This window comes from Carassius carassius, chromosome 26 (genome assembly GCF_963082965.1).
Source record: "Carassius carassius chromosome 26, fCarCar2.1, whole genome shotgun sequence".
Lineage (NCBI taxonomy): Eukaryota > Metazoa > Chordata > Actinopteri > Cypriniformes > Cyprinidae > Carassius > Carassius carassius.
Window position 1 is genome coordinate 8,039,984 of NC_081780.1, and position 23,930 is coordinate 8,063,913.

The 23,930-nt window shown below is 36.8% G+C and overlaps 1 protein-coding gene across 1 annotated transcript in view; it reads right to left on the reverse strand.

Annotated features, from left to right (window-relative positions):
* Nucleotides 1-3,435: 3,435 nt before the first annotated feature.
* Nucleotides 3,436-23,930, reverse strand: part of arhgef39 (Rho guanine nucleotide exchange factor (GEF) 39) — a 41,864-nt gene continuing 21,369 nt past the window's right edge. Inside the window, 7 exon segments of the mRNA XM_059511900.1 lie at nucleotides 3,436-3,742; nucleotides 3,978-4,099; nucleotides 4,933-5,059; nucleotides 7,933-8,021; nucleotides 11,220-11,449; nucleotides 14,347-14,475; nucleotides 17,670-17,740. Of these exon segments, the coding sequence (XP_059367883.1) occupies nucleotides 3,703-3,742; nucleotides 3,978-4,099; nucleotides 4,933-5,059; nucleotides 7,933-8,021; nucleotides 11,220-11,449; nucleotides 14,347-14,475; nucleotides 17,670-17,740 (808 nt within the window). The 3' untranslated portion in view covers nucleotides 3,436-3,702.

A 23,930-nucleotide genomic window follows, 5' to 3' on the forward strand; every position in this document is an offset into this window, starting at 1 on the left:
ACAAACACATATAAATATAGTCATGGCGAAAAGTATCAGCACCCTTGGTAAATATGATCAAATAAGGCTGTGAAAATTAATCTGCATTGTTAATCCTTTTGATATTTTTGATCTTTTATAAAAAATAAATAAATAAATAAATACACACACACACACAAAACTTTTCCCTTTCATTTGATAAGAAGAATTTCAACTTGGGGGAAATATTATGAAATAAATTTTTTTCTCTAATACACATTGGCCACAATTAACGGCACACTTTTATTTAATACTTTTTGAAACCTCCATTTGCCAGTTTAACAGGTCTACATTTTCTCCTATAATGCCTGATGAGGTTAGAGAACACCTCACAAGAGATCAGAGACAATTCCTTCATCCAGAATCACTCCAGACCCTTTAGATTCCCAGCTCCATGTTGGTGCTGCTTCTATCCACTTCACTCCTCTCATTTTCTAGGGTTCAGGTCAGAGGACTGGAATGGCCATAGCAGAAGCTTGGTTTTGTGCTCAGTGACCCATTTCTGTGTTGTTTTTGAAGTTTGTGTTTGGATTATTGTACGGCTGGAAGATCCAAACATGACCCATTATAAGATTTCTAACAGAGTCAGTCACTTACTGATTTTTTATCTGTTGGTATTTTATAGAATCCATGATGCCACGTGTCGAAACAAGATGCCCAGGACCTTCAGCAGAAATATAGGCCCATAACATCAGAAATACAGCAGTATATTTCATTGTACACATGGGGTACTTTTTATCTTTGTATCTTTTTAAACCCATCTTGAGTGTTTGCTGCTAAAAAGCTCATTTTTTAGTTTCATCTGAGCATAGAAGCCAGTCCCATTTGAAGATCCAGGCTGATAACTGAATATGTTTGTTTTTGGATGAGCTAGGAGAATTTTTCTTGAAACCCTCCCAAATAACATGTGGTGATGTAGGTTCTGTTTGACAATTTTGCTTTAAGGTTTTCTGAACCTAAGACTCAACTATTTTCTGCAATTCTCCAGAGTCTTTAGCCACTCAAATTCTCACCGTGTATTAGAACGATATAGACACACGTCCTCTTCCAGGCAGTTTCGTAACATTTTATGTTGATTGGAAATTCTTAATTATTGCACTGATGGTGGAAATGGGAATTTCTTCTCTAATTTGTGAAGCTCAATTATCTTTTGCTGCACATCAGAAATACATTCTTTGGTTTTTCTCATTTTGATGGATGATCCAGGGAATTTGGGCTTTGTTTTCCCTCCTCTTAATATTTCTGTGAAACAGAAAGCCATGGCTGGATAATTTCATGTTTATAATCATGCTGGAGTGCTCAAAATTGTGAATATGAATGGGAATATACTGTACTTCAGAGATATTTTATTCATAAGAATTTCTAGGGGTGCCAATAATTGTGTCCAATGAGTATTTGAGAAAAATCTTCCCCCATTTTAAATTCTTATTATCCAATGAAAGGATACATTTTTGGGAATTTTTTTTAATTAAAAGATCAAAAGGATTAACAATGCAGATGAATTTTCACAGCCTACTTTGGTCATATTTACCAAGGGTGCCGATATTTTTGGCCATGACTGTATATACTGTATATATATATATATATATATATATATATATATAAATGATATTTACTGTGCTTATTTGGGAAGACACGTGCAAACAAAATCAAAGTAGATCAAATCAGAACAACAACAACAACAAAGTCAAATTAAAAAGAACACCACAAAACAAAAACACAAGAAAAACTAAATCATAGCACAACAAATCAAACTGGACAGCATGAAACCAACCATACCCCCCCCCCCCCAAATAAATAAATAAATAATTAAAAATAAATAAATAACAAAGGGACAGTGCAAAACAAAACACAGAAGAAAACAAAAACTACTAAACAAAAGAAAACAAAAATCCTAGGAAAACAAACAAAAAAGACAGCACAAAACAAAACCCCAAACACAAAAGATATTTAATGCACTTAAATGAACAGACACAGGCTTGCAGGGACAGATCTCAAATTGTGTCACCAAACTGCGAAAGGATTGATCTGGCCTTAGCATCAGCCACCCTGTCTCTTTCAAAGTTACAGAGCAATTAAACAGAGCAGCCCTCCAGAAGAAGCATGTCAAAGACTCAGATAAGACCTGATTTACTGCCCAGCAGTCAAGAGGTAAGCCAGAGAACATGGAAATGTTATGCATTTCATAATATTTCTGATTTAATTAACAACTTTATTTTGAAATAATTTTTATTTTAAGATTATTTTTAAATTTAGATTAGGTTAAGAATCCCATATTTTCACTGTGTTCTCAGTCTGTAACCCTGTAACAATCCATCAAAAACACACTGACCATGAATGGTATTCTGAATCCTCAACCACCTGCCTAAAGAATGCAAGGCAGGAGAGAGAACAATCAGCAGAGAATCTGGCATCAGCTTCGAGCAAACGTGAAAAGATGAGGTGCAAATTGCGAAAATTGAGCCAAGTATTCAACCGGGTAATTGCTTGCAGTTTCATCAGCTGCAGCTGAGTGATCCAAATGCCTGTTTTGAAACCGTAAATGGACACTGTTTAGCATGCAGTGATGATAAGAGGCCAAAATAAAGGTGAAAACAACAATGCATGAATTTCTTCTCCAATATAAGTAATATCATACGAGTCTAAACAGACAGGGTCAGCGCTCTCATCACCACCTGCATTCGATGGCCTACTTAACGAAATAACAAAAAAAGAAAAAAAAAGCAGTGTGCTGCCACCATGTGGCCAACTGAACGTTCATATTTCATAAAGGACAACAGGACCACAGATGCTTTCCTTAATTCCTTTACAAATTTTTGACTTTAGCATGACCTTGAAATCAATTTTCAAACTCCCTTATATTTCCAGGATTTTCATGAATGTGGGAACCAAGGCAATAACTATAAACAAATACAGTAAATATTACTGAACAAACAGAGACCTAATAATACTTAAATATACCCATATTCCAATAAAAACCTATGACTAATGTTACAACAACTCTTCAACAGACTTTAATTCCAGACTTAAAGTTTAGTATTGGGATTTAATGCATGCGAGACTTGAGAGATCAGCAATGTTCCAGAAGAGGGCAGTGTTGACCAGAGCATGAACAGTTAAAACCACTGGTTTGATAGACCTTGTCAATAATTAGAGCAAAGCTAGTTTTTATTAATTCACAAGCAAAATATAATATTGACCAGTATAACAGAGTTAGTAACAATTACTCCACTACTTGATTAACACAAGCAGACAAAAAAAAAATATATATATATATATTTGCATTAAGTATTGCAGAATATAATATTAAAATAATAAATGTTTTGCACTATAGTGATATACATTCAGAGTTGGTGTGATTAGATAAATAGTCTGTTACTATACATGATGTTTTTGTGTTCTGTTTTGTTATATATATATATATATAATTAGATTTAGGCCATTATTGGTGATAACTGAGTGATTCTGCATTGAATTAAACTTTAAATAGTAAGACATCTCAGTATAAAAACAACAGTAAACATGCTTAAAAGCAATAAGCCTGCATTGCGGTATATTCTTTGGCATATGGAAAAAAAATGCAGCAGTGTAGTAGATGTAGATTGCATTGCATTCATCCTAAATCACCTCTGCACCTTCCGTCTGTGGGCATATCTTTCAGCTCTTTTCAGAACATGAACCTCCTCACAGTATGATGCAGCTCCATCCAGAAGACTCCTGTGGACTGCATTAACAATGTGAGATTTATTATGCTATTCAGATTTCTATTGCAGGTACATGTTTTATATACACACAGCAAAAAATACCTTTTCTTCAGACCATGAAAGAGAATTGTCACAGAAGCTGTGTATTACAAATGTTGGGTACATAATGTACTGGTTAAGATAACAGAGATGGAACAGTATTGACCTCAGTATTCTATCAGAGTCTGATCACATGAAGTGATGCTGGAAAACTACCTTGCAGCAGGAGCTTCACTGGGCTTCAGCCTCTTGGTGGCGCTGTAGCCGCTTTCCCCAGTTGAAGGGATGGAACTGCTGGTGTGACCCTCTCTGTGTTCCCGAACCTCTTCATCCAACATCTGCATTAGAGAAACCACAGATGTTTGAGTGCATGTAATGTGAATTTTGAACTCAGCCTTTTTGTATTATATTATTTATTGAAATATTATTTTTTACCCACAATATTTATAAATATGACATAATATGCTTCTCTAATAAACAAGTTTATTTTTCTAATCCAAAGAATATATATATATATATATATATATATATATATATATATATATATATATATATATATTTTTTTTTTTTATATATATATTTAAATTAGATTATGAACAGTGGTGTACAGAAGTTTAAAAATCTAATTTAAAAGGAGTAGTTCAACCAAAAATTTGACATTATTTACTCACTCTCAAGTTGTTCCAAACATATAAAGAGTTTCTGTCTTATATTGAGCACAAAAAAAATTATAAATAAAAAATAAAATAAGATATTTTGAAGAATGCTTGTAACCAACCAGTTGACGGCAGCCATTGACTTCTATAGAATGAAAAAACATTCTATGGAAGTCGATGGGTACCATCAACTGATTCTTTCTTCAAATTATCTTATTTTGTGCTCAACAGAAGAAAGAAACTCTTACAGGTTTGGAACAACTTGAGGGTGAATAAATGATGACAGAATTACATATTTTTAGGTGATTTAAGCCTTCAAACCAGGTAATAAAATGTTTTCAGATATACATAAATATTAAATTGCATACAGATTAAATTAGAGAAATACATATTACTAATTTGGTAAAAAAAAAGAAAAGCTTCAGCTTTTAAAAACCCTATGCATAATCTAATAAACTAATAATATTAGTTATTTTTTAACATTAATTGTAATTAAAGATGAAACAACAACAGACCATGGTTCTTTTTATTCCACGTGTTTGCTGTAGTTCTGGAGTGTTCTGACTGTCTGGATCCGATCTGATTGGCTTCCTACGCAGCTCGTCTCTTCTGTGCACCACTGTATTCTTTGAGTTCAGCTGCCTGGAATGGAAAACGAGACCATCTGTCATCAACTGAACCAGGGAAGACATTAAGATCAGTCATTTAAACAGGAATCAAGAAGCTGGAGTATGAAACTACATCATTAGCTCCTCTTTCATGTCATACCTGATGCTAATCTTGACATTTTAATACAGATGACAAACTCAGACCACCTCTTCAAGTTCCAGCTCATGTTACACTGAGACGTGTTATACCTGTACCTTGTAAAAAAAAATGGTTCCAAAATGTTCCAGCTCACGACTACGGTTTTGAGATGAAATCCAAAAAAGTATCAACTACTTTTCACAAACTGATGGAGAATAAATTAGAACATGTTATATGCATATTTAGCCAAATATATATATATATATATATTTAATTGATTTTTAAACTTTTTTTTTTGCATAATGCAGCTTAAATTTTCTCCTTTTAAAAGGTACGTATACAGTATATAGTCTAAAATTAAAGGACAAAATAACACTACTTGTTATACACACATATATATATATATATATATATATATATATATATATATATATATAGTTAAATAAATTATAATTTAAATACGAAATTATACAAATATGATTTGTAGGGATAAGAAAGTGGCATAAAAATGTGTGAAACAGAAACAAAAAAGTGTGAGAAATATAATAAATAATAAAAAAAATTATATGCATTATTGATTAATGCAAAACATAAAATATAAATGTTTTGCATTTAAAAACAAACAAATAAATAAATAAATATGACTTTGGTCTTTGACTTGTGGACCAACAGATAATATTTTTATGATTCTGTACCAATCAGTAGAAGAATGGAAATTCAAAAAGTTTTATCAAAAAGAATAAAATATATACATAAAAAAGGAATAAAAACAACAAACCTTTTTTTATATTATTATTATTATTAGTAAGTCTTTCTTTTTATATTATTGTAAGAAAGAAAGAAAGAAAATGACAGAAAGAGACAAAAGTGTTTGAATCCGGGAAAGGCTAACTAAATCAAAACTAGGAGAATATACAGCAATTCAAATATTTTCTGAATTATAGCCCTCTAAAACACACATTGATCATTTCCTTATTCTTTTTTGATCCAGCACAGGAGACACTGTGTCTATAGCACATGATATTTGTGTGTGTTTTTCTAGTGACATGAAAGGGAAGTATTTGGTTTGTATAGGAGACGTCTATCTGACCATAGAGTTGAGCGGATCTGCCTCGATGGGAGACGCTCAGTTTTGTTATAAGGCTCCAGCCGCCTTTACCTCATGTCATCGAAACCATCGACTGCAAACTCATCGACTGCAAACTGATTGAGTCCCCTGACAAACAACTAGTATTGGTGTGTATCTGCAAATGTGTGGGGGAAACCTAAACCATGTTAATCTTGTATAACAATATTCCTCAAGTAACGAAAGAGAAACATCACAAATATTACAATTAAAACCACTCAGATGAAAATACATTATACTAACCTAGTTGCATCACTGCTTTAGTGATGTCGATTTCTAGGCATATGGCAAAGGAAATTGGAGGGAATGATGTGCTCTTAAGTTTCAGACGGTCTTAAGGGCCTCGATATGTTTGGTCTTGCTTCAAGTCAATAATCAGTGGCATTAAGATTACTGGTATGCAACAACTGAAAATAAACTCATGGATTATATTTCCCAACCACAAGCAATAGCAATAACATAATACTGTATCGATAACGGGAATCTGATAGTGTTTCATGAAAGGAAACGATTACATTAGGGTTACAGATAATCATGTAGGGGAACGAATAGAATCATAAAGGCAATTGTAAGTCATGTGACATGGATCGGTGACATGGCTTGTGTCAAATATGAAGGTAATTAAAAAAGGACACAAGAGTAATGGATCCCACAATTTAAAGGGGGCAAATAATAATACATTTTGCTTGATCTTATGCAATACCATAAAACTATTAAACATTCAGTTAAACAGTTGATTCGACAAACAATATTTAAACATACGGTTTAAACTTCAGAACTAAAAAAAAAGCATTTATTGAAACTAAACTGCAATAATGACTGTTCGAGGCCTTGTGTAGCACCTATAGCTCTGCATATCCAGAGTTTAGATTTACATTTAAGATGGTCCCTGAATTTTTCCGTCCAATCCTAACAGTTTATGCGCCGTATGCCAGCACAGATTGTTTTGTGAATCTGTTCTATTAAACCTGTTGAAGGATTGGATGCTTAAAAATTATATTGGACCCGCGAGCAAGTAATAAATGAGTGCAGCAAAGTAATAAAAAATGACCTGTTTAATTATACGGGTCAGAGAAAAGATGGAAAATAGCCTAAATTAGGTTTCTGGACCTCAAGAAAAAATAAATAAATAACAGGAGAACGAAATGTATACTGTATATGTATACTGAACATATACATCTGTCTCATAGGAATAACATTCAATGCATGAAGCATTTTAAAGAACAATTCACATTATTAATGCAATGACTTGAATACACCACTACTATGTAATTTGACATACGAATTACAAATAATTTTAAGGTGGCAAACAAGTCAAGGTAATACAGCTGTCTCAAGGTAATACAGAAAGCTGAATTCAAAGAAAACTAAAAGAATATACATGCATAACTGAGCTAATTAGCCTAGCCTTAAGAGTTGGGACTGTCCTCTGTGTCAACCATCACCCTGCCCTGTGAGAGAGTAAAGGGCACTGATATTGTGCTAACACTGACTTCAGAATCAAAGGCTAATGATTATGAGCTGTGTTGAGGTTTTAACTTCAAAACCAGGGTTGAGTGACATTTTAGGGATGGTACCCTAAAAAGTTTAGTTTTTTTAGGAGCTGAATTTTGAGTATCCCTGTGTGGACAGACAGACTCACCCAATAGCCAAACAGAGGCTACGGTACCAATCATTGATGTCCCCCTGATCATCGGACATTAGAAGAAGTTTGGCCCTGGCAAAGGTCAACTAGAAGAGGGAAAATATTCGGTTAGAGGAAGAGATTGAGAGTTAATGTATAATAGAAACTGGTGAAGGACACTGAAAAGCAATGATTTTGGTGGTACCATTTGTATAAATATCACTCACACACACACACACACACACACACACACACACACACACACACACACACACACACACATATGTGTGTGTGTGTGTGAGAAAAAAAAAAGATTAAACCATGTACACTTAAATATATTTAAGGTCTAATGAAATTATATCGCCTTTTACTGAAATGTCTCTCGAAAATGGTAAAAACTTCTTAAAAAAACAACATATTTTGTTGTGCACATAATTCCTTTGGATCACTAGAGGGCGTCCATGAACTAATTTGTTAGCATTGCCTCCAGTGTTTCCAGGAACCAAGGTCTCAAAATCTCAAACATTTGTGATCTTATGATCCACAGTACTGACTTCAGTTCTTCAAGCATATAGCCTATAGATGTACAGGATGAACAGCAACAATTAGGCATTTTAAAGGCTTAACTGGTCTTAAGATGAATTTTAACGCACATCACTGAAGACGAGACAACTTAATCCACCTCACAAAACATTAAAGAACATCATCAATAACATTAGTAGAAAATGTAATGCGTTTAATGATTTGATTTTCAATCTGATGCAAAATAGGTCACGAAAATAACCATGAAGGAGCTTCAGAGGAAGCAACACTTTCTCCACTCGAGCCCAAAGGCGCACAGATGTGCCAGTTGATGCTTTCAGCTGCTAATTTGGCAATGATCTGCACTTGGAGGACAAGTTTTCTGAGCTCGGCCCACGTTCTCTGCCTCCCGTCAGATGGCTCATCCTTGAGTCAACAGCAATTACCATCACTCATCCGCACTGAGGAGACTTTACTGCTAGATTACACATGTCAAACAAGACAACGGGAACCATCCAACTCCAAACAAAGACAGAGGCTTTATCCTCGGAATAATTACAATGGGGACCCATTAGAGTGGATTATAATTGGGGTCTTGAAAATATTAAATGACCTTTCACATTTACCTGAGGCCACCTGAGTGGAGGAAAAGGCAGCAGTTACCAACAGCATATCAATAATCAGGCCTAATCTTTATTACGTTTGGGGACGGAATCATAATGATGAGTGGTGCCGGGTCTTTAATGGACACCTGGTAAAAAGTAATGGCGCTCCAGTTGTATTTTAAAGAGGCGGGGGTGTCTGGTGCGCTTGTTTCTCATTAGGTATTAAATAGATTAAGATTTCAAATGTACCATCGTCAAAAGTATTATCAAATTAGCGAGTTCAGTGAGCGAGGCAAAGCGGAGCGCGATATTAGGGGTCCGCCGCATGGGGGGGACGGGTGGCCTGATTTATGCACAAATAGATTCCACTTCTATTGAGATGCGGTAATTAGGGATTTGTCAGGAAATCTGACCCTCTTAGGTAGAAATTACTTTGTATAATACGAACGGCGGAGCACGGAGCCTCTTCGACGCACATAATTTCACTTGATTATTTATACATCAAAGGGAATCGGTCATGGATGCAGAATAATATTCAAGGAGGTGGAGGAAGAAAGACGGGGAGCCGCAAGAGGAAGATGGAGAGACGAAAAGGGAGGGGGATGCGAAGATGGGAAATGCGAGAGAAAGAGAAAAGGAGGGAAGAAATTATCCGTATACAAACACTCTCTCATCTAGACAAATGGACAGAGGAGAGGGAGCCAAAATTTTCATAGCGCATTTTCCTCTACTACTACTACTTTCAAACTTTGCATATAGATTGCCATGGCATTTCCAGCTGTCAAATTTAATTTTGCTTTAATTCTTCACGGCCCGGTCGGGGAGGGGCCAGAGAGTGCTGACAGCCTCTTTCCCCTTTGGTCCAGGTGAGAGGCGGGTGGAACCGGGATCAATAATGTGTCCTTATGAGAAATTACACCTAATGCTATTGAGTATGCATTTGAGGCCTCTGTGGGATAACAGGCTAATGAAATGCCATTTCTAGCCATTAGATAATATGCAGCCTCGGCCACGGCCCAAACGGAGGAGTGGAGAGGAGTGCGGAGCACTGACAGGGTTTCGGGAAGATGCATTCAGCAGCTGAGCGGAAGAGATGGATCTGTGATCTAATCTGATGGAGTGATGCGAACGCCTTCCCACACTTCTTTAGAGCAGGTGGTCTTTTTAGGTCTATTGCATGTGCCAAAAAAAGCATACATGCGACATGATAGTGTGGTAGTTCTGAGACCACTAGCTCCTTCCTTTAACCTTAGGAAATGCTGAACAACTTGTTAAGTAATATATACTAAATCTTAAGGTTGTATTTTTGTAGTTAATGAGTATGTATCTCAGTACGTACATGTAATAACTGTATATTAGTTCTCAGATTTACGCTTTTTTAAAACCAACCAAACCATGTGGAATAAATTCCTTTGTGGGTGTACGATACATTCGTCTGAATGTTTCATGAGAGTGTGGAGATCGTTTAGACATAATTTGTCACACATCAGCAGCACAGAGACCTGGAAAGAGATCAAGCCATGTGGAGACATTAAAACTTGAAGCCTTATGAGGAACTCGAGTAATTAGCGCTAGAAGGAGAATGATAAATTGATCATTTTGCAGATCAAGTCAATCTGAGAACAATAAGTGTGGGGAGGGACATATGGTTCAAATATATATGATGGATTTGAAGAGTGCCAATGAAGAATTTTAATGGATAAAAGTATGTTATATTCCACAGATTTCCAAAAAAATACTTGGGGCTGTAAGAATGCATCGATCCACCAATAAAATGTAACGCATTGATTACAGAATCTTAAAATCTATTGTAATTACTAAAATAATCTCCAATGTACTGTGCAGTCACCCAAGTTCACCCAAGTTACCTCTGGTGTGGAGATATTTAATGAAGATGAAATGTTGGTATTTTTAATAAAAACATCTTTTGCCAATTATTTCTCAAAATGCAACAATCATAAGCATGCAACTAGTAAGCTGATTTCTAAGAAAAGTGTGAACATCAACACGCCATTGACTGGCGCAGAGTGACTTTTAGTGGAGTAAGTGGGTTAGAAACAACACACTTCAAATTTATGAATATCAATGAAAATAAAAATGACTCATACCAAATATGTGAACTGAATTATGAACAAGAATAAATCAATCTGAATTGTAAATGCAGCTGTTTAAACTTACACTGATAAGGCCTCCTTGGCTTTTGGTGTGGCCGAAGACTTTATCCACTGTGCACTCCTTTAATCGGTAGATTCGCTGGCAGGCAAACTTATCCCTATTGGTAGGATGTATTGGACTGCATAGTTTGGCCTGGAGCAGGATGTCAGAGAACAGGTAAAACATCTTGGGTTTTGCCTCCGTGCCTTTAGGGGGCACTGTCTTTAGCCAGCCTTCCCGAATGTACCACCTCCCTACAACGAGAAGAGATAACAGGGAAATGGATGAAGGACTTACCTATTGTCTACATAAAAAAATCAATTTCAAGCAGAGAATAAAAAGCAGGTTTACATGACTTGAGACGGAAAAGAGACAACCAATCTCCCTTCTCAGTGATTGGCAGTTGCATGATGGAAACTAAATGAGATGCTGACATTTGGATAGATAAGATGAAATTTCATTCCTGCTACTGATTCCTTAATTGCCCCAGTGAACCTTGTGATTGCAGCTCTGGTGATAGCAAGAGTGTGGAGCTCAAAATGGATGCTCTGAGCGACAGACAAGCACTTTATGATTAGCAGAGGGGTCAAGTAGGGGTCAAACCGCTTTTTAAAAGTGCCACAGGTTTAATATGAGGCAACAACGAAGACACATTCTGTGATACTTTAGGGCGACATGTGCAGACTGGATTTAATGGTTTCTTTGGCTTCTTTAAATTGGTAACATGCATTTGCATGGTTAAGTTCTATCTGGATCATGCAGAATAGTCATGCCTGATTATTTCGGTTCCACATCCACAATGCTAACAAGTGTACGAACTCAATAACAAGACACCCAGCGCCAAAAACATCAAGTTGTCCACAGGTATAGCGGTAAAGAACCCCCGCTTCTGTTTAATATGAATCTGTATGCCTCAAATACCTGTCACTGGTTTGGACTGACATATCCAAGGAAGGCTTCATCGGCTGAGTTCAAAGAGCAGGAACTTGGAGATCCCCCTCTTCATGTTGAACGCTTTCAACTTTCCCTGTCAAAGAGCACCTCTGCCCAGCTACAAAGGACCTAGTGGTTTGCAAGGTGCTAAAGGTTGCACTACAAAGCGGCCGGGGTCCTCCTGATGTGACCAAGCCAAAGACCCAGAGACACATAAAAGCATTTCTCGGTTTGAAAGTGATGGAATGGCAAGTCAGATCATTGTTAATTTCAAGAAGGCTTTGTTGGATAGGTTACCCTTTCATGTCAGTTAAAAGGGGATTCAGGTGTTCATCTATAGTATTCAAAGCCCAGGAGCCCTCTTTTTAAAGTTTTGTTCTGATTCAGGTTACTCGATTGTATGAACAATTGTGACTTTACGGCTGAAACATATTCTACTATGCAGGCAATGCAAGCTTTACAATTACACAATGCTGGATTCACTGCTGCAAGTAGGAGTAATCAGTCTTCTATATTCACGGTGCATTCACTTCATGTCGGAATTACTGTAATTATGGGATGTAAAATCTGAACATACAGAGTATACAAGTTGTAATTTCTATGTTGACATCGGAATCTTTTATCCAAGTCAGAATCATGTAATTATGGAAATTGGTCTCTTTTAGGCCAACAACTGTTATGGCAGAGCAATGCAAGTTACCTGAACAATAACACATCTGGACTAAAGGGTTAGTTCACCCAAAAATGTAAATTCTGTCATTAATTACTCATCCTCATGTCGTTCCAAACCTGCAAGACTTTTTGTTCATCTTCGTTCATCACAAATTAAGATATTTTTGATGCATTCCGAGAGCTCTTACCCTCCATAGACATCAAGGATCCTTAGACGATCATGTCACGTCAGTGGTTCAACTGTAACTTTACGAAGCTACTAGAATACTTTTTGTGCACAAAGAAAACAAAAATAACGACTTTATTCAAAAATTCTTCTCCTCTGCGTCACCCTATAGCACCATTTTTTTTAATGCTATTTGAATGTAACTTTATTGCCCACTTTCAACCTGTTAGCTGATGATATTACTGGTTGGTGGCTTATTTCTGGCATAAAAAGATCTGCACTTAACCGACCAATGGGAGGGGGGGGGTCATCTAAAGGGCATGGAACGGTCTCATCTTTCTCTGTCTTTCTATTACGCTCTGTAGGCCAAAGAGTTTCGGCTTGGCCCTTGGAAAGCTGTGGTGGCAGCAACGTCCTGCTGAGGACTCCAAGGAAACAGACAGTCTGTCTGCTGTATCAATGTCCCATTGATTCAAGCTTTGCGTCTGAGAATTACACTGCCCTTATCTCCAAGCCGGCCACTTAATATTGTTAAGGGGCTCCGAAGCCTCTCATCTGTCGAGCATCACTTTCGTTAGGGCACATCTGAGGAAACGGAGGGGTTGGGTGAGATAAGCTGGGATGGCCTGGTTCGGTTCGGCCTTCTGAAGTCAGAAAAAGTGCAAGTGGAAGAAAAGAAGCCTTATTGGACAAGAGAGAGGACCTCGGTAGAATTCTAGAGTCCTGGAAAAACAGGATGAGAGGGTTTTTTTTTTACACTCTTCCTACATCCGGCGCTGTGTGAAATGAGCCCAGTGCTCGTTGGGTATTCATCGCCAGCCTCCCATCCACCTTTGTGCACACACACACTCTCTCTCGCTCCCTTTCTCCCAGCTTCCTTTTTATCTGCCGGCCCACAAGATGAGGAGAGGCGCTAATTGGTCCTGGGGGAGATTGGCAGGCCAAGGCATTCACGACAAGGCCCTCTCTGTCTTTTTCTCTCTCTTCCCCTTCCTTCTCCATCTCCTTCTCTTTTGTTTCACACGTGGGCATTCTCCCTTGGGATAAATAAGAAGGAAGAAAGGACCTCCACTCCACAAGCAGCACGAGAGAAGAAAGATGGAAAGAACTGACATAAGGCACACTTCCCTTCCATTGCCAATTAGCGGTGAGAACTTGTCAATAAATTCAGTTAATTCTCTCGTCGGAGACTGCGATTGTGGCTGGCGAAAAACAAAACCGCCCGCTATCACTTCAATTGATTATGGGCAAACAGCTGGATCTCTTTTAAACAAGACTACTTTTCCACACTCTTCCACCTGACCTCCTTCATCCGCTTAACTCTCTGGCTCTCCACGGAGCTCTGGGAGATAAAAACAATGGAAGATCACAGTCTATAACCTGGAGTCAGGATTCTGGTCTTTCGGCCCTTCAGCTGTTTCTGGACTCTGCGCAGCTGCAGGTGGTTCTCATGGCTGCGAGCATTGTCTTGGATCTGCTGGGCAACCTCTGAGATGGCTTTCACTGCCTCTGCACCGAAAGGGCACATGGCATGAAAAAGTGGAAGGAACTGAACAGACACATGACCAACTCTGCGAGCACAACAAAATAAACACAACACTAAGGCCAGATTTACGATCAGCTTGCGCCAGCACAAACCCTCATTTGACATTAAAAAACTACTGTCAAGATTTACTTAAGACATGCAGTGGGAAATTAGCACTTACATTTTTGCGACTCACCTAATCGAATATGCATTTGTAGGAGTTTACCTTTCTGTCTGGAAATTTAAGGGAGGAGAGTATTTAAATGAATCGTGCAACATGGTTTACTAAGATTTGTGTTCTTCATTTCACTGGTATTTGCGGCATTAATTAACGTCAAAAAAGCATGTATTAAAGCGGACGCAATTTGCACTGCTCTTCGTGGATTGTGATGGTCATTATGGAAATTAGATGTTATGTCTTTGCACCTTGTCAGTAAATCACCTGCAGAATTTCCCCTCCCATCGGCACTTTAATGGAATTGCGCTTTAACGCTAATTTGCCATTTAGTAATTCTGGGCCTAAAATTCCTCCTTATGCCAAGCACACAATGAAAGACCAAAGCATGTCACACTGTGTACATTTAAAGATACAGTTTATTAAGTTTTCTGTCATGTTAATCAACACTTCACTTGACTAACTGCAGATTAGGTGCATCAATTACGATATCACTGTTATGTGCTTGGAGGAAGCGCTATTCGAAAAAATAAAAACTTCCACTTCACAATGCATCACTCTCCTTTTTCACTCTTTTGGTGCTAATTATTTGGCTGTCACTTACTGCAGCTCTCAGGTTAGTCGGGACACCTGAAACCAGATTTATAACCATGTTTTTGACATCAAAATTGGCAAGCTTCAGTACTGTGTTTTTGGCATTACTAGTATTCTCTAGTATATTTTTTCACAGATACATTGAGTAACGAACATGTTCAATTGCATTTTTTTTTGTGTGTACTAATGGCATTAATCTGATTTATTTTTAATAATAACAATATATGCACTTCTTTGTAGAGTGTTAAATCACTACCATAACTATATAATTTGATGGTTCCAAAAATTTTTTTTTATGCAATTCTGAACTTATTACAGGCATCAAATGAGTAATACAACAGCGTGACACACTAATAAGTGCACACCCATTGGCGTTCATGCATTATGCAAACTACATTGCATATGATAATAACAGTCTGTTTTGGCCTCCACACAATGTTTGATTTTTACCATCAACCCCCTGGAGGAAGATGAGGGTGCATTAACACATCCAAATACCACTGATTGGATGAAGACCTTGCCATAGGATGTTGTGCTAGCCAACAAAAGCACAAGGCCTGCATACTTCATCTGAAACTTTTGGTTCATTGGTTTATTGGAAGCAAGCTGTGAAACATAAAAGCGTCAAAACGTGATCTAAATAATGTAGAGTGAACTCGTTTTCAGAGTTTCAGATCATACTTTTTCAGTTTGCAACTAAAATTTTTGAAAAAACATTTCACCAATTACAGTGCCTGGAATTCATTAACTAATGTAGACATCATCAACTCATTAAAAAGAAAAAAGAAACACAAACAAGCAGATGGATACTAATTTTAAACCGAGCTTTGGTCTTATTGACTCTAACAATTCAGACAATGAACACAGCGCTCGGGGCGTTTGCCTCACAGTAAAATAATCACATAATTGAGTCGCTTATCTTTAGAACAATTACAAGCAAAACCAAACAAAGTGACTGTTTAGAGATGACTGGGCCTCTCTGTAAGTCTCTCAGTCCTTCCCTTTTAAGAAAACCCACTCTATAATTGTGTTTCAACAGGGCTACGGTTGATGCATTATTAATCCCATCTCATTCCACATTCTACTAACACTTTCTCTCTGTCTTTTTATTTTAGACATTCAGTATGTTTAAACAGAACTCGGTCCGAGGAGTTCTCAAGTGTTAACTTTTTTTAATTAACCTTTGACAGTCTTCGCGAACGAGTTGAGGAGATACTTGGCTGTAGGGAAATGCAGAAGTTAGCACCCCAAAATGTACACGACTGACGAATGTCACAATTATGATAATTAAAAGAGCTGCGTTTCGTTGCATACGTGAGCATGTGTGACAAGAAAAATAAAAAGAGCAATAAATTTGGGGGGGATGAAATCAACACACAAAAAGAAAACTGGAAAACAACAACAAAGCCTCTTGTGAGTTTCACTGCTAGTTTGCTTAATCAGATACAATATAATTTGTCTGGGGTTGTTTTTAAATAATTCCCTTTACAATATGCCTAGGCCGATTGAGGAAACTTTTTCTATTTCTCTCTCTTCCACTCCAAAAAAATAAAAAATAAAAAAGCCAGCGAGCTTAAAAAGCAGCTCTAATGAGAAGAGGAAGAAGCAATGGAGGGGCAAATCTGGATATGTACCTTCATCTTAGAATCAGGGGCTGTTTTAATTTGTAAGCAAAAGCAGCAAGCAACCAATGAGATTTTAATTGATACACATAAATAATTCCTTGTGTACACAGGCTCTTAAGTCAGATTTGCTGTTTATTTGACGATAGAAATGAGTCATTATCGGGGCTTCTGTTGATGCCGGAGATTTTATTTATTTATATTTTGCATGGTTGATATCCTCTGATCTGGTCCCTATTAATTATGTCAAAATCCACATCGAGAATTTAGACTCACGTTAAGCTTTGCCGTACTTTCATCCTCGGCGAGCAAAGCCACCCGGTGACAATAACAACGTGTGCGTGCTACAACAGGGGCCCAGAGTTGTTCTTTGTCACCCTTACAAAGACAAGGGAGGCTGTCTTTTCGGCTGCCAGCTTAAAAACTTTTTTCCCTTTAAGACGCGGGTTTGTTTTGGCACCATATGAAACGATTTCAGCATTTGCACCTTCTTCAACAGGCCATGGTATCCTCCGCAATGCTTATCTCTGCAAAGCACCTCATCATCACAAACACGTTGAGTGATCTCTTTTTAGGTTGCTCTGTAAGTGACAAACTAGAGTGGAAAGCAAATTTGACAAGCATAACAAGTGTGACTTTGGGTGAATGTGATTTCGCAGCTTGATACAGATCCTGACAATAAACAGATAATAATAAAAAAAAGGCTAAACCCATCAACATTTTTGTCACAGAGCGCTAACAGGATAAGAGAGTGTTTGTCGAATTGCGAGACGGCGGTGCCTCTTACTTGAAAGCCGCTGAAACTCTGGGTTGTCTGGACTGGTGTTCTCTGTCAAGTCCCTCAAGAAATGCTTGTACCTGAAAAAGCAACAAATAAACAAAACACAGCACAGGCTTAATGCAACGTTTCTATAAATACACCCTTTAAGCGCAAGAGAAAACCCATCTCAGTGTGTCAGGGTAAGCAGGTCGGACAAGTGCTGTCAACCCAAGACGACTTTACTCGCATTAAGATGCGTTTAAGAAAAAAAAGCTTTTCTTTTTGAGAAGGAATAAAGAGCCATTCAGCCTACAAAATTACACTAATGTGCCGCATTTCTGCTTTCTCCGGAACAGATTTTGTGCTATTTTAGCAGCACAGTAAATCCAGACAGAAAAATGAGGATGTACTTCCTTCTGTCCGGGTCACACAAAGGTCAAACTTTACATTCACCTCTGTTCAGAAAAAAATTTAATATTGATTATTGTGCTATTCTCCCCTGATGACACAAAAAGGTTATAAACGGCTGGGCAAATCAAGGACCCAATTAAGGAGATGACCCCTATTGCAAGGTGAGGGCCAAATTGAGAGGAGAAAATTTGGTGGTAATTCATTTCATGTTTCAGGGATGGAGATAAAGATAGAGCGAGTCTTAATGCCAGAGATTACAGTTCACTTAAGCAGAACTCCAGCGACTAGAGACATCAAAGGCCTCTTTCAAATGAGAAGGCTCTCAGAAAAAGTTAGACTCTGTGGTATCGTCGCAATTGGGAATACGATTCTCTACAGTTTTCTGTACTTTGATTGCGGTGGAACTTGAAAAGTTTTTGGAGGGAGTGCATTAGCATTACACAGGTGTATGCATCCAATTAATGTAGCAATCAAATATGCATTACGGCAAAAACCATGAAACTAAATATCATGTGCATTCATAAGGCATAATGAAAGTCATTTATTTAATGCTAGAAGCTTGATCAAATTTATTCAAAATAAAAAATACAGACAAAAAACGGAAATAGATAAAAAAAAGGAAATAAAGTAACAGTGTTAGAACATTTTACTTCTATAATGTGATATTAAAATTAAATGGAAACAAAAATAAATTTTTGGCTAATACAGATAAGCCAATGTTTATTTTCATGTTGTGCACTGATGTCAATTATATTCTATAATATATTGTTAAAAGAAAAAATATATTATAAATATATAAACACAAAAGGCTACTATTATTTATATCTAAGCATCACTGTTAAAATGAACAATTAATACATTTTGAATTAATTTCGGTACTTGCTATAAATTACATTTAACAGAGTTATTGAATTATTAGCTTTTAAAAAAAAATCGATTTAAGTGAATAATATAGAGTCAAAATAAATACGTAAAAATAAAACACTAGAAATAATTATTATATTATATTATTTACTTTTACTATAAGTGACCACTAGATAACTCAAAGGCAATGTAAAAAATAAAAAATTAAATACAAAAATAGGTGTCACGGTTGGTAAACCGTGATCTCTGGGTTTTGCACTTTGTGGGTGAAGTCTGTGTGTTACACGTCAGCACTGATTAGTTTATGGGCGTCTCTGTTAATTGTCATCAGCAACAGCTGTCACTCATGACTCATCCCTATATATTGGCTTGTCTAGCGTCTTGTGTTCGTGAGAGCGTTGTTTCATGTTTGTAACCTATGCCTTGCTTTCTTGTGTGTTCGTGTCTCCCTGGAACCCCGTCCACTCTACGCAACCCACCACCAAGCAACACCACTTACCTTCGGCTCGCTTCCCCACAGTTCCTGTGTCACCCTCTCCTGCTGCCAACTCACCTCCGCCTTCCGGATTCATCATTCCTCACCACCATCTTGGACTGTGCATTCCTCCCAGCATTATTTGTGTCTCAGTTTTGTATTGTCTCATTGTCTTCATTAAATCTCATTAATCTCGCACTTGCTTCCTGCCACTCCTTCACCCAGTCGTTACAATAGGAGAAATTAAAAATCTAATATTGGCCATTACATGGATGATACAGTTAAAAAAGTATATAACTTGTATATATCATGTATCCCTGTATTTAACAAGAATAATAAAATAATAATAATAATGGCAAGACTACATCTGTGTACCGGTTAACATTATGTAGTGGGCAGTGTGGTCTAGGTAATGTCACTGAATAATGTCTGGCACCAAATTCCACATCACGTCCACCATTTCAGATGTTGTCAGATAAACTGGGGCATCTTTAGTCTTTCTTAAACGTCCTCTCGACTCCACCACGACATCTTTCTTTGGTGACTGCCCTGCGGGCTGAAAAGTTAAGCTCGAATATTCCCGCTCCCCAAGAGCTGTGCAAAGCGGCGGAGCAGGGGCCTTTCTAATTGGAGGAATGTGAAGTGAAGATCGTTGCAGCCGTAGTCTCTTTTTCCCTGCGGCCATGTCGAAATTATGTAAACTGGTGGCAGCCGCCAAGACGCCCATGTCACCCATCACCCGTGACAAACACAGAGGGGGGTGGAGGAGCACATCCTTCAAACTCCACTTCTGACAAGAGATTTTAAGAGGGTTAAGACTACAAGGCCAAAGAGAGGGAGAGGAAACGTCTGACTCCTCCTTTTCGGCCCTCCCTCCCTCTCAGGAGTTTAGAGGTGATCTGATAAACAGTTTCAGGCAAAACAGTCAGTTAGAGTACAGGATGTGTATTTATTCACAGCAGGGCTTGTGGGATATCCTGAAAAGCTTCTCATATTAAAAGCTGAAGCTGAAAAATCCCAGCATGTGCATGCTCATTTATTCAATCATTATTTATAATTATTGTGCCATATGCAAGCGATAAATGTCCTCATCTGATTACATTTTAGATCCCTGTTCTTATGAAATATATTAAAGATTTAAAGATCTAATATTTAACAAAAAAAAATGGCTGTTGGCTGACTGTACATTATTCAATACTTGGCATGGATTCACCAATATTAAAATTTTGATATTGATGAGCTGAAAAAAATAATAATAATAATTTAGAAAAATAAATAAATAAATAAACTTTTTTTTTTTTTTTTTGCGGAACTGAAAAGAATATATTTTAAAGAATGTTAGTAACCAAACTGTTTTGGTTGCCATTGACTTTCACTGTATGAACAAAGAAAAAACAATAATGAAGACATAAAATTATCTTCCTCTGAGTTACACAGGAGAAACAACGTAAGGGTGAGTAAATGATGATTGAATTTTTATTTTGGGGTAAAATATGACTTTAAATAAATGTTACAAACACAGCTAATATGGGCTGAGAGTACACCGCTATTACCTGGCTAAAAGTAACATGAAACCCCAAAAATGCCATGGAAAAGAGATAATGCACAGTCCATCACTGCTGAGGAGATGTCAAATGCTCTGTCACCATCTAACAGTACTTCTGCCAAATGAGTGCTCCCTTAAACCATTGGTTCAGGGAGGCACGGTGACCTTGGACTTCATTGACAACTGCCATTGATTTCTGTCTGCGAGTGTTTCGCTCTTCGTTCTCCCTGCTTTTTCTATCAGGTCAGGACCCGAACGCATCGGTTAAAGCAGACATATGGGTGCCAGGGCAGCGAAACGCTCCCAGCAATCACTTGATTGAGGAAATGAGACTGTTTCCTGTATGAGGACATTACAAGTGGAGCTCCGGCAGAGTGGGTTGTGCATAGGAGCACATAACACCAGAAATGAACCCATCTTACATCATACATCATCTCTAGACTAGACGATATATGTGACCCCGGACCACAAAACCAGTCATAAGGGTTCATTTATTTAAATATTTAGATTTCTACATCTTCTGTATGCATAAATACGCTTTCCATTGATGTATGGGTTTGTAAGGATATGACAATATTTGACTGAGATACAACTACTTGAAAATATGGAATCTGAGGGTGCAAAAAAAATAATAAATACATAAAGAAAAAATTGAGAAAATCCCTTTTAAAGTTGTCCAAAGGAAATTCTGAGCAATGCATATTACAAATCATATATTAGGTTTTGACATATTTATGGTACATAAAAATATACATAACAAAATATCTTCATGGAACAAGATCTTTACATAATATCCTAATGATTTTTCCAGTACAATGTATTGTTGGCTATTGCTTTGTGCTCCAGGGTCACATGTGATAAAAAGACATTTAATACAATACAATTTTCATATATATGTTATATTTTATATATATTAGATATATTTTAGATCTTATAATATCTTATAAAAATATAAGATAGATTTAAATCAGCAGTTCTTAATCCATTCTTTAAAAACCTACAAATAAATAATTAATAAAGAAAATAAATTATTGTATCTTATATATATAAATATATAAATTATTGTATCTTATATATATATATATATATATATATATATATATATGATTTTGGATTTGGGTTTTTGAAACATCTAGCAATAATAATATCTTATATAATATATATTTATTATATATATAATAGTTAATAATACAGATAATATAAATTCAATATAGCAGTTTTGAATCCATTCTATTAAAAATTTTTTTTAATTAAAAATAAATAATAATAATGACATTTTGGATTTGGGGTTTTGAAACATCTAGTAATAATGATATCTTAGCAAAAAAGATATACATTATATTTAATAGGAAAAATATGAAATTCAAAACAGCTGTTTAGAATCCATCCTAAATTAAACAACTGCTTTCTTTTAATGTTAAAAAGACAAACAGATAAATACAAATTTTATATACAACTCTCATTTTTTTTGTTTTTTTTCTAGAAAGTCTAGAATTTAGAAAATAATGATAATAACAATGCCTTGGCAAAAAAAAGGAAAAATGTAATTAAATTAGATACATATAAAGTTAAAATAAATTCTTGATCTGATTATCTGCAGATCTTCAGAAGAAGAAAAAAACACCTCTGTGGCCTACAAACAGCCTAAATGAAACCTAACAAAGCAGGCTTTCTGAACACGGGAAAAACTAGAGCAGTGGCGTATTACTCATTAGAAATGAAAGAAAAGAGGAAACCAAACAAGCCCCAATTAAGCCTCCTTCTATTAAAAGGCACTTAAAAAGAAAAATAATCTCACTTCTTTTTCTTCTTGTCTCATCTTGTAGTAACAAATACATTACAGGCATTATCAGCCACGAATGCCCTTATTAGAGGCATGGGGGGGCAAGAAATCTAATTAAAGCGGCAGAGTAACAAAAAGGGAACTGCCTAATGAGCATTATTAAAGCACATTCCAAATAATGTAAACGGAACTCGCTCGTTTAGCTGCCCTGTCCCACTCATTAGTGCGCAGAGCAAAGAGAAGATAACGAGACAATAACGTAATCTGAACCGTATTTATAACAGTTCAGATATTCTAATGAAGAGGAACGCTAGAAAGCGTCGCTGGCCTAGTTACCGGCGCGGATGCCTTGCCGCGCTAATTCCTTTGTAATATGCAGATGAAACAAGCTTCATGTTTTTATTCTCTTGCTCCGGCCCCCCCCCCCGCAGAAGCAGATATGTTGGGTCAGCTGGTAGTTACACGCACATGTCAGCAAAGAGAGGAGAGGGAGGAAAAATCTGTCTAATTATTTGTCTTTAAATACGTGCATTAAGGATTCAAATTCCTAATTAAGAGACAACAGCCACTGTCAGGCTCCTGCATGGGTTATTGAACACGGCGTTGGCTGTTGCATAATTACTGCTCTTTAATGGCTGCAGACGTATGAGCATATTGCCTCTGAAGCCACCAAGATGTCGCCAACGTCTGCAATTAAATTATAACAAATTATAATAACAAAATGCATTCTGTGTTCACAGTACATTGGGATTGGATGAAGAATGTGGGTTTTTTCTGAGGTGGGATGTAAATCACGTAACTTTGGTTTTTGACAGTATTGAGTTGTATGCAAAAATAAAATGTTCGTCATCATGTCGTTTCAAATACTATATATATATTAGTGGCGGGCATAGATTAATTTTTTTAATCTAGATTAATCTCACTGTGATCTTGAAATTAATCTAGATTAATCTAGATTAAAATGGCTCATTCAAATTCTGCCGAAGGCATTCAGAATATGTGTGTTACCCAAGTAAAATTGACAAACAGTAAGTCTTTGAGAAGGGGTTTATCAAGCTAGGTGGTGCATTAGAAAAGGGGCTCATCTCCTATTTCCAAAATGCATCACAAAGTGCTTGAAAAAGATGTAAACTAATTCCACATTGCACAAGGTGCAAACAACCTTACGCCTGTTTCACACATACTCCGTCTGCAGTGCGTATGCGTTGC